General features: G+C 40.4%; 1 protein-coding gene across 1 annotated transcript in view; it reads right to left on the reverse strand.

The window, feature by feature from the left end:
* The window catches only part of JAKMIP1 (janus kinase and microtubule interacting protein 1), a 329059-nt gene that overhangs the window by 186770 nt on the left and 129814 nt on the right, over positions 1-12475 (reverse strand). Inside the window, exons 4-5 of the mRNA XM_077477804.1 lie at positions 6690-6914; positions 2071-2190 (exon numbers count right to left, since the gene is read on the reverse strand). Of these exons, the coding sequence (XP_077333930.1) occupies positions 2071-2190; positions 6690-6914 (345 nt within the window). The remainder of the gene's footprint in view (positions 1-2070; positions 2191-6689; positions 6915-12475) is intronic.

The raw sequence follows: 12475 nt of genomic DNA on the forward strand, positions 1-12475 counted from the left end.
AACAGACAGATCCAAACTTCAACCATCACGGCGGGCAGCGTGGTTAAACCTTCAAAGACAGGGGCCCTTTTAATAGGGGTTCCACTCCTTTGGACCATGTATAACACCCCTAAGGACAGCTTTAGGTAATGTAGCAAGACCAAAAAGAGCCCTGGTTCCAAGGGTGCAGGCCTCAAAGAGGAGCGTTATAGGCAAAACCTTGTTCTTCTATGCAAGGTCCGGGTACCATCCTGGAGCCGCAGTGGTGGGATGGATCCGGTTGTGGAGGCTTTTTAAATCCAGCATGGATCCCTCCTGGAGCTCCGCAGAGCACACTTCACTCGTGCCAACGCCTTTAGACACTGGCGAAAAAATTGAGGTACTCCTAGAAGGAGGAGAGGTTATATAGGGGAGTCAACTTCCTGTATTGGATGTGCCAGTGTCAACACCTGAAGGTAGCTATAACCCACTAAGTAAATACTTAAGGCTCTGTGTCCTATAATGTAAGATAAAGAAAATATGTTTTACTATTCAAAGTTAAAACAACAAAGGCAGAAGATTTAATAGATGGAAAGATGAAAACATTACTGAAGGTCCACTTTAATGAGCACAGCGAGTGATCGGCACTAATCACTCACTAAGTTAAAACAGTTAATTGGCGGATGCCGATCAGGTGGCGACGCATCTCCCTGCGTTACTTTGTTACGCTCTGGGTTGTCCTGTCTTACGTTGGAGTGGTAGATATACATCCTTCTTTGAGGACTACATCTTTCATCTTGCACCTCTTTTCTGGGACATTTTTGCCATTACGTTTTGGGTTATGGATTCCATAACCAACACAAGCATCCGTCTTGCAGTCCTCATATGTCCTCCTGACCCTGACGGGTATCACCCCCTCAATTCCCGGTTTAGATGTCTCCAGATGGCCCCTGGTTCTCATCATTACGAGTTTATATTCTGAGCTGTTTAATGCACCTACTCCTTAGGAGGGGAGCGTACTCCAAGAAATGTGTCGAGCAATGTAAGGTGCAATCTTTCTGTTTTTACCATGCATTTAGATTATTTTTGTTTATTTTTTACCTTTATGGATCATTAAGTGCAGTATTATTGTGATTTTCTATGCAATCAGTTCTGTATGTGATATATCCTAGAGTGCTATGGCTTTATTGTACCATCTATGCATATCAGTTAATATAGATCACTGTAACCATGATGTATAACTCTCGTAACTTGCTGGTGAGGCTATTAAAATAGAATACTTGTTTTTTAAGAACATTACCTTTGTCGTACATCAATTTATTAAGTTATACAACAGGCCAACCACTGGTTACGCACCTCAATTGAAGTCCCAACCCCCCCCCCCCCTTCTTTGCATAACTAAAACAGCGTAAACTGGGTTCACTATGCTTCAGTTTGAGAATGAACAGGAAGTCCCAGAGAGCTTTCTATTCATTCATCTCAGTGCAGCTAAGGCTGCAGAGGAAGGGATTGGGAAGTCTATCTCCACAGTTCCTTGTGCTGTTCCAAAAGTCTGTTTAGATCCCTGATATATCACCAAAAACACTTCAGTGTCGTGAGATAAAAAAAAGGGAAATTAGTTAAAACAATTGTAAAAAATAAAAATTAAAAAATAATACAGGGTAAAAAAATAAAAAATTCAGTGTATACAGAGGGGGGGGGGGGGGGGCAGAGTTTAAAGGGGGCAAATTTGAAATGGTATAATTCCCTGGTTGTGTTTATTTTTAGTTGCCAATCAGACTAAAAAGCCACACCCAATATGCATAATTTAGCTACACCCACAGCACGCCACAGGTCGCCATCTCCCTGGTAGGGGCCCAAGTGCATTACTTTTCCCAGGGACCCATGATGCTATAAATATGGCAATGGGTGGTGAGGCTTAATGTAAATTTGGGCCTGGATGCATGATCCCCAGTGGAGTCCAAAAAATGCAGTGGACATAAAAGCCAACATAAGCAGATAATGCACAAATTGCACATTTTATCATTGTTGTCACCTTGAAAACATTTTAGGCCAAGGCTGTCATTTAAGTCTAATTTATCTGGTGTTTCAGATAACAATTTAGCTACATACCAGTTCATTCCTCTCATCAGAGAGCAGTGTATTCCTGTCCTCCAGCTTCCGGATCACAGCATATAGTTCTGCAATCTTTAGCTGAAATCTTCGCAGGTCTCTGTCATCTACATGTGTATCCTGTAGGAGAAAAGATAAATGTGACAAAATGAACGTACAGTGGAAGATAAAAGCTCAAATCACAAAAGTTATTTTACACGTTTATTATCGAATGTCAGGATAATTTCAGCATCAAAATGTTCACATAATTATCACACTGCTGTGGAGTCATTATAGTTTCACATGAAAGTCATTTTATTTCGGAAAACCTTTATTTCTCATTATTTAGTATTTTATCTCACAATTTCTTATTTTATTTCCTTGTGAAAAGGCTCCTATTTTCAGCACTCTGCAATAGACAACGTACAGTAAATGTCAGCTGCGTTTTTAGGAACAAAAACAGAATTATTTTTGAGCTGATTTTTACATTTAGATTACCCCAAAACAGATTTTAGAAATCAGGATTTTTTTTTTTTGATGCGAGAATGCAACAATGAAAATGGCTACAACATCTGGCCAGTAGAACAATACAAAAGTGACAGCATATAGTTTGTGTAGTTTGAGAATCAGGTATCTGCGCTGGGTTGAAGGATGGACATTAAAGTGTTACTAAACCCAGGACCCTGCATTCACTATATCTGATCTCCCAAAGTACATGGAAATGCAGAAGTTTTTAGAAGGAGCGGCTGGTCCATAAAGGACGGTGTGCCCCTAGTTTGTATGTGGGGATACATGCGAGGCATCGGACTCATAGGTTTCTATGAGTTTTTATTGCGGACACTGATAGAAGTCCAGCTGAGCACTGGTTAAAGGTTTTAGAAGGAGTTTTCATTCTCCCCTGATTGTCCTATGAGGCTGCATGACCTCTGACTGTCTGGACAGTGCCAATCACATGCACCCTCCCAAAAACAATAAAAAAATAAAAACCCTTTCTAGCAATACACACCAAACTTAGCATGTGCATGGTGCCCCCAAGGCTCTGTACCATCAGTAGATGGATTGTGGACAGTAAATGGGGAAGAGAAGGCAGGATCAAACAGCGTTTTTACAGGCTGACTTTACTGTTGTGGGTTTAGTAACACTAACAAAAAGATGGATGCCGTTTGGTCCAACAACTAGCAGATAATGGAAAGAGGAGGGGCCTTAGCCATAATGTGAAAAATATATTTACATTTTGGAGGATAAGATATTAATTGGAGGGTCATTGGTTAACAGTCTGGTTTGAAACCACTGGGTATATTGAAAACATGATACTATTGACTGTTGAGTATCTGTAGGCAAGATTTAAATGAAAGATTCCCAGATGGAAATCAGGATAAAATCTGTAATGAATTAAAATAAAAACACGTGATTGTAAAAATTAGTACATAATGTAATTGTAATGCTTTTGTGAACCAACACCAAGACCCCTGAGAACCACATTGGAACTCAACTCGATACCCAACATTTTTGTGGATGGTGGAAACCACCTGCAATTTTCAGTCCATGCCATGTAAGATCACTTACTAGGACATGTATAATTGCGGACATTCTCAGCTTTAGACATAGATGTCAAATGATATGCTGTTGTGTTTTCCTGTATTTGAGATTTGGATTCCTGGTGAGGAGTCTGCCCTTTATAGGGCAGAGGTGGAGGTGGAATATGGGACATCTTAAAAAAGCAGACAAATCACTTAGGCAGTTTTTCTGTTTACATGTTATCCCATCTATAGAGGAAAAATTGCCATTCTGGGAGCATGCACTGAGCTAGAGCTAGTGAGTCCTATTTTTTACGGTCAAACCTGCACACATGCAACCACTTAGAGGAGAACAGATCGCCACAAAACATACAATGGGGAAAATAATTATTTGATCCTCTGCAGATTTTGTATGTTTGCCTACTTACAAAGATATGAAGGGTCTATGATTTTTATCATAGGTGTATTTTAAATGATAGAGCCAGAATATCAACCAAATGTCCAGAAAAAACAAATGTTATACATTTAGATGCAGTTCAGTGAGTAATAAGTATTTAATCTCCTACCAACCAACAATAATTATTTCTACCACAGACTGGCTACAGTAGGTGTTCACATGGTACACAGATTAAGAAGGTGCTCCTAACGATATCTTGTTATGTGTATAAAATACACCTTTCCACAGAATCTCTTTCTTCCATTCAAACCTCACCATCATGGGCAAGACCAAAGAGCTGTCGAAGAAGCTCAGGGACAAGATTGTAAAACTGCTGAAATGGGCTACAAGACCATCAGCAAGAAGCTTGGTGAGGAGACAACCGTTGGAACGATTATTCGCAAATGGATGAAATAAAAATAAAATAAAAATCAATCGCCTTCGGTCTGAAGCTCCATGCAAGATTTTGTCTCATGGGGCAAGGATGATCATGAGAAAAGTGAGCCCAGAACTACACGGGAGGAGCTTGTGAATGATCTCAAGGCAGTTGGGACCACAGGCCCCAAATAAACCATTGGTAACACAATACGCCGCCATGGATTGAAATCCTGCAGCGCCCACAAGGACCCCCTGCTCAAGAAAGCACATGTACAGGTCCATCTGAAGTGCCAGTGACCATCTAAATGATTCAGAGAAGGATTGGGAGAAAGTGCTGTGGTCAGATTAGAGCCACACAATTCTGGCTAAAATGAGAATCACACATTTTTTGCTCAGAATAAAGATCACGATTCTCGCGGTATACTACTATCTCCTTTCACATTATACAAAAATATTGGGCTAACTTTACTGTTTAGTTTTTTTCATTCATTCATTCGAGTGTATTTTTTTTTCAATTGCGTTTGAAAAACCGCTACGCAAATACGGTGGGACATAAAATATTGCAACAACCACCCTTTTATTTTCTAGGGTCTCTGCTAAAAAAAAAAAAATATCATGTTTGGGTGTCCCAAGTAATTTTCTATGAGAAAATAGTGATTTTTTACTTGTAAGCAACAAAATATATGTCAGAAAAGGTTTGGTCTTTAAATGGTTAAACGTCCCACATTTACACACCGGAGTTCCTTTGATAAAAGAAGGAAAAGATACTTAGTTTCTACTTATTCACATTGTTGCCTGCATTTTTTTTTTTCCAGCTGTGAGAACTTTCTGCACTAGTGTAGCACTAACCTCCGAAGGAGCTGCTGGTTTAATTGGGCTTACCATTACCTTCCTCTCCTTGATTTGTGTCTAGGGGTTTCCCGCGGTAGATACCCAGTAACTCTAGAGACTGACGACAGATCTGCATAAAGCGATTTTTATTGCAAAAACTTTGACACTACCTTCCTAACTCTCTGATCCTGTTTTAAAGAGACTGTTCTTTGTCTAAGTCAATAATGAAGGACTTGCTTACAAGATCCCGAGAATAGCCATTCACAACTGGATGTTCACTCAGGTTGGATAGCCCCTCTCACAAGGCAGGAACAAGTCTCTGCCACAGACGGTGTTGTAGAACTTCAGGAAACGAAACCTTGTGGAACACTCGTGTGATACCTGGATCTTTCAGCCAGCTTGGTGATACTCATGAGACAGGATTCACTTAAGAACTTCAGCCCCTCCAGGCTCTGATACACCCAAACACCCATGATAAAAATTAAAGACCCTTCATTTCTTTGTAAGTGGGCAAACTTACAAAATCTGCATGGGATCAAATAATTATTTTCCCCACTGTATATACTGCTAAGGAACCAGCCAAGTCGAAACATCCATGAGGCAAGACCCCGTGGAGGTCTAAGGGGGCCTAGCTACAATCAAGCTCCTGCAGTAAACCAGGTGGGTAGTGCAAATGCTCAAAAGCCATGTACCATCCGGGATGAAGCATTTGTACGAAAATGCTGTCTGATGGGGCAGGCTAAGCCACTACAGCCAATGTCAGCTTTTCATGTCTAATGCAATCCTAAAAGCAGACCTTCAGTAATTTTTTAAACTTTAAATCTATTAAATCTAATGCCCTTGTTTTAACTTTGGATAGTAAAACATTTTTTTCTGCCAGTAAATACCTTATACAGCCCCCTTCCTGTTTCTTGTCTGGTAAAAAGCCTTGGCTCATGACATCCTGTACCACTCTCTCTTTCACTCTTGTTAGAGTTTACTAAGAAGATAGGGGGGGGGGGGGGGGTGAGTTATAAGAGGGCCAATGAGAGCTGCAGAGCTGGAGGTGTGCCTGTGTAAATCCAGGAAGTGAACAGGCCGCAGCTTCAGCTGCCCACAGCTAAAATAGTTGCAGCCAGACTCAGTGAAGGGAGATTTCTGCAGCATATTTGGCAAGTACAGAATCACAGAGTATATATAAAATAATATGCAAAGTGGTTGGAGGGAAAGCTTCACAATGGCGAATATGTTTTTATTACAAACAATGTGAGCAAACTGCAGTTCCTCAATAAGAATCAAACAGGTGAGGGAGCAAAGTTGCCAACTTGCCAGGCATGCAATTCTGCTCTAAAGTGTCACTAAAGTAAAAAAAAAAGCAGTGAGAGCGTTATCTACATCTGAGGTCTGCAATTCTACCAAGAACCACATCATATGAACACTTTCCACCTTTCATAAGACTGTTCAGCATGTGTATGGACTGGAGAAGTCACAGCACTTGCCTCTTTAGCTTTTACAGAATGACCCATTAGTTCAGATATGTCAGCAACTCCGGTGGGAAGCTCCTTCTTTGGACTGCTGTGATATCGATCGGCTTCCTTGGCCTGGACCAGCTGTTCATCCAAAGCTTCCTTCTGCAGCAACAGCTTCTGCGTGTGACCAGCCTGCACCCCGAGCTCCTTCTCCAGCGCAATTATCACGCGATCCTTTCCTTTAATTTCATCCATCTAAGAGAGAAAGATCAGACAGCCTGTAACAAAGCACTCAGAGCCAAACAAAACAATATACAAGGACAGGAACTTTATTTATTGTACAGTATTTCAAATAAGTATTTTTACTGTGCCGCTTTGATTACATTAAAAGTCTGAAATAAGAATTGGTGCTGTAACATAATTTGTATTAAATATAAACCTGCACTAGCAAATTGCAGCTGGTGAAGCAAATTGCCAATGGCATTGGTTACTGGGATATAAAAGCTATTGTCATTTTAGAAGATCATATCATGAGGATATGCTGTAGGTAGGAATCAAATGTCCATGGAACTTCGCTCTCCCAATCAACATTGATTATTTTTAATCCTTATGCTACCAGCATTAGTAAACAGATAGGAAAAGAAATCATATTTACTAGATTTTTTTTTTTTACATTTCTAAAGTTAGTTCCTGGTTTCTTGTCTAGGCAAATGTCATAAATCCCAGGAGTATTCTGGAGGGAAGAGGAGAGGAAGAGGAGAGGAAGAGGAAGAGGAAGAGGAAGAGGAGAGGAAGAGGAGAGGAAGAGGAAGAGGAGAGGAAGAGGAGAGGAAGAGGAGAGGAAGAGGAGAGGAAGAGGAAGAGTTTTCTCATCCAAAACACACACTCCTGCATGCATGCCCGGGCAGATGGATTCCAGGAAGTAAATGCTACATGAATCATCTGCCCTAGACGATCACGGCCAGAAATGCAAGGAGGGCGATTTTTCAACAAAATAAAGCATAGAGACATGTATGGACGGGGGAGTTTGCTTTGAATTTCCAAAATTAAAATTATATTTTTGGTTTGTGTACACAATCACAGCTGATCACATGTAGACAAACTTGCTGGTTAAATCAGCGTTTCTTTCATCACATGAGAAAAGGAAAGAGGGAAATTCTGACAGGACACATTTACACTGATCATCAGTGCAGCCCCATCAGTGCCGCACAGCAGAGCCGTCTGTCAGTGCCCATCAGTGTCACCTATCAGTGAAGCCTCTTCAGCGCACACCAGCGAAGAAGCATGACTTATTTGCAAAATTTTATAACAAACAGAAAAAAAAAGTAAATTTTTTTTTCAAATTTTCATTTTTTTTTTATAATTTTGTAAGATGGTTATATTCTATGCCATTGTTTTTTCTTTTCTTTTAATTTTCTGTTCTATTCAAATTCTAATTTATTCTAAACGAAATCAGATTTTTTTGAAAACCCTATTATAATCGCTATATTCTATTCTTTTGAATTTGAATTCAAATTCTATTTGAAATTCGAATCTCAGAAGATGGTTATATTCTCTTCTTCAATTCAATTTTTTATTGTATTCTATGCCTTTATTTTGTATTCTATTTTGTTCCATTTTACGCTATTCTTTTCTATTCTGTTCTTTTATTTTCTATAAAAAAAATGATATTCTGTTCAAACTCTAATATGTTCTATTTTCATCTTTTATTCTATTCCTTTATTTTCTATTCTATTTTGTTCTCTTTGGAAATTCGAAATCAATTACAAACCGTTTCGAATTAGAAACCTATTCGAATTTCGTACAAAAATTTGGTTTCGTTATTTCAAAGTTGTTTAAATTCGAAATGAACATGTCTAGTTTATACCGCTGGCTAACAGTGTATTTCATGAAGCTTGTGCGGAGCAATGTAATATATGCTTGCCACCAATCACAACAACAAATGCTAAGCACATTTGATCCTCCTTGGTGGTTCTGAGAAATGTCTCAGTATAATATTTTTTTCTTTTAATATAAGGATTTCCTTAGATTAAAAACCATCAAGATCCTGCTATAGACGTATTTAGGAATTATTTTCCAGCACCAGAAAAAGGGGCTCCCATATCACCAGATTACAGAAAAAAGATAGAGGTGTTCACTGCAGCTCTAAAGCAATTCCAAGATTCCAAGTCATGAACATATATACCGTATTTTAATTCTCAAGGCTTCAAGCCCAACTCCGGGCAAAAGAAAAAGAAAAAAAAGTCTTCCTATGCAGTGGGGTTGTACCTGCACTGCACGGGTTAACTGCTCATTTTTTTGTCTAGGGGGTTGGAGAACAGAGATATACTTACCTAATCCTCCAATATTCCAGCAAAAGGACTGGTCTCTGTGGATCCTGAACCCCCCCCCCCCCCCCCAGTCTAGTGGTCTTGTATTGTGGAGTGTCTCTGACATCATCAAGCCATAGTCTCACTGCATGCAAGCTGAACTGTGGGGGAAATAAAGTGGAATAGTGTATGAAGCAACAGTGCTGTGTCAATTATTCATATACGCTGTCCCCCTATGCATAGACATATATGGAAGCAACGGAATCGGCCGATAAGGTAATTATAATTAGGTAATAAGATAATAGTCAGGACTAGTAATTAAAGGTGAAATTGCACCTTTCGGTGGTGTAAATTTTAATTAGATAATTTTTTTCATGTAGATTACATTTGATAGGGACTTAGATTAAAGGGAGAATTGTTTTTTCCTTGAGTATTTTTTGTTATGGAGGGTGCAGGCTGCTTCGGTGGCAGAGTTGGTTAATTTCTAACTTTCACTTGGGTTGCTTACCCTTATAGGACAAATGCCTCAGGTCAGGAAACACCTGAAGTTTGTGCAAATTAGTATAAATCCACTGGTGGCATAACTTGTGATTACTGATAAGTAGATTACTTGCATACTGTTGTTGGCTTTAAGCCAGGGCTCGACAAAACCCAGGCGGCAGGTCGCAATGGTGACTGAAAATTGCGTCCTGGCGCCTGGGTTACACTGCAGCAGTGGTCGGCATTCCTCCCATGTGGCCCCCCTCGCCGCGGGTGACTACAGTCGAGCTGCCCGATAATTGAGGCTGCGGCTTTGTGGCCTGCTGGAGCAAATACAAGCTCCTCTTGTGCGAACCAGCGCCCTCTGGTGGGCGGTGCTGGTATGAGCACGGCTTGCACTCACTCCAGTGGAGGAAGCCAGCAGCGGCGGCCACCAATTGGCTGTTACCGGCCGCGCTGCATTCTGGGGTTTGTAGTCCGGAGTGCAGCACGTCGGGGGACAGATGGAGCTGTCTTTGGCCAGGCGAGGGGACGGAACGGAGACGGGAGTGCTCCGCTGGTGGGCACTGATGAGGTGGCAGTGAATGTCATTATTAGGCTGTACTGGTGGGCACTGAACTGTACTGGTGGGCACTGATGAGGTGGCACTGATGTGGTGCACTGGTTAGCTCTTATGTGATGCACTGGTGGGTACTGATGAGATGGCTCTGATGGACACCGATAGGCTGCACCAGTGGGCACTAATGAAGTGGTACTGATGGACACTGATGAGGTTGCACTGACAGGCTGCACTTATGGGTACTAATGAGGTAACACTGATGGGCACTGATGGGCTGCACTGGTGGGCACTAATGGACATTGATAGGCTCCACTGGTGGGCACTGATGGACTGCACTGGTGGGTACTGATGAGGTTGCACTGACAGGCTGCACTGGTGGGCATTAATGGATACTGATAGGCTGCACTGGTGGGCACTGATGGACACTGACAGGCTGAACTGGTGGGCACTAATGAGGTGGCACTGATGGACACTGATATGCTGCACCCCACCTTTCCACCCTAAACAATAACCTCCTCCCCAGCTCTCCACCCTAGATAAAAAATAAAAATTGGCCGCAAAAATCTGCAACATATATCGGCCTCCCCTATTTCGAAATATCGGCATCGGGCAGAGAAAAACTTTTTATTTTTTATTTTTTTTACTTGCCACAAAGCGTGAGCAATTCTTATTGCCCGACGCCCAAAACATGCAGCTCTGGGCACTGGGTAGCCGATTTAAAAAAACTGGATCCTCATTTTTTTTGGCTGGCTCCTAGATTCTAAGCAAATTTGTCATGCCCTGCTTTAAGCATTCTGGGAGAGCTGTGGAAAAGTGTACACGCCTATTGGTAGCTTTAGGATTTTTTAGTCAGAAATAGGGACAAAGGTAAATTAGGAATCTCCCTCGCCTACCCCAATATCGTGAAAGTGGCAAGTTAATGTATGTTCGTATAATCAAAGTTTTCTTTAAAGAATGAAATAAGGCATGGGAAAAATTCCAAAATGTGGTTAGGTCATTAAGGTGTTAAAAATACTAAAGAAATTAGGAAAAATCTTAAGGGTTAAACAAGAGAAAGATACTTTGCTTAGGATACCACAGTCACTGGTGCATTCCAACAGAGGGGTAGAAACTGATATTTTTATTCTGAGTGTCAACAAATCTCAAAAGAATAAAACAGATATATAGTACATAAAGAGAATGAATATTAATGGACCAGTCGAGGTTACATTACAACTTAATAAACTTAATATGAGGTCTCCCCTTTGCTAATATTTGTTTAGAAGTGCTTACATTGCTTGCAAGAAGTGTAATTGTTTAGATACAGTTTTGATGACTCTTTGAAGGTAAAAAAAGAATAGAATCTTCAAGGTTGCAAAAGGTGTCAGGTGTGCTGGGGGTTGTGTAAGGAGATAGAGTTTTTTCATCAAAACACCCTACTTTGTGGTAAGGATAAAGTAAGTGAGTTTAAAGATGCTTTTAATTAAAACATCCTACATTGTAGAGGATTTGAAGGAAGAGTAAGAGAGGAGTTATTAATGAAAGTTAAATGAAATTAAAAAAGAGCAGCCAAGAAAATTCAGGGAGTATTAAAGTGGTTGTAAATTCTCCCCTACAACTTTGTCCAATGTAAATCAGCATAAAAAAACATAATGAACACTGCTTGTAGATATCTCCTTACTTGTATTGTTGTAACCCTTTTTGTCATTTAGAATGACATCACTGAGCATGCCCAGATCTCCCCTGATTTACAGCACACTCTCTATGTGCTTGTCTATCTGTTATCAGGACTTCCTACGGCACACCACTGATATCCCAGGAGGCTGCATAATCACTCAGAGCTTCCTCCTACACCCCATGTGACCATGTGTAATCACATGCAGTGTAAACCTGGGCATTACAGCAGTCTTATCAGCTGACGCTGATAAGACTGACATAGGAGAACATTAGACAATGTCACAAGTAAATACTATGACATAAAACAAGTCAGCTATGAACAGGGAAGCAGGGTTGCCATAGAAACGCTGGATTCAGGAGGCTTGGCTAACAGTACAGGAAGTGCTCAATGCAAGGGCGGAAGTACACTCCACTGTGGACAGAGAAAACAATACTTAAGATGGTGCTGCCTTACCCATGGAAACTATTTTTTTACAGTTTCTTTAACCACCTCAGTACAGTGCAGTTACACCCCCTTCCTGACCAGACCAATTTTCAGCTTTCAGCGCTCTCACACTTTGAATGACAATTACTCAGTCATCCAACACAGTATCCATATGAAACTTGCGTCCTTTTTTCCACACAAATAGAGCTTTCTTTTAGTGGTATTTAATCACTAGTGGGTTTTTTATTTTTTGTGCTATAAATAAAATAAAACGTAAATTTTGTGAAAAAAATGCCTTTTTCTTCGTTTCTGTCATAAATTTTTGCTAATTAGTAATTTTTCTTCATAAATTTTGGCCAAAATTTATACTGCTACATATCTTTGGTAA

Source organism: Lithobates pipiens, unplaced genomic scaffold (assembly GCF_037356315.1).
Source record: "Lithobates pipiens isolate NorthernLeopardFrog02 unplaced genomic scaffold, aLitPip1_a1.2 Scaffold_13, whole genome shotgun sequence".
Taxonomy (NCBI): Eukaryota; Metazoa; Chordata; class Amphibia; order Anura; family Ranidae; genus Lithobates; species Lithobates pipiens.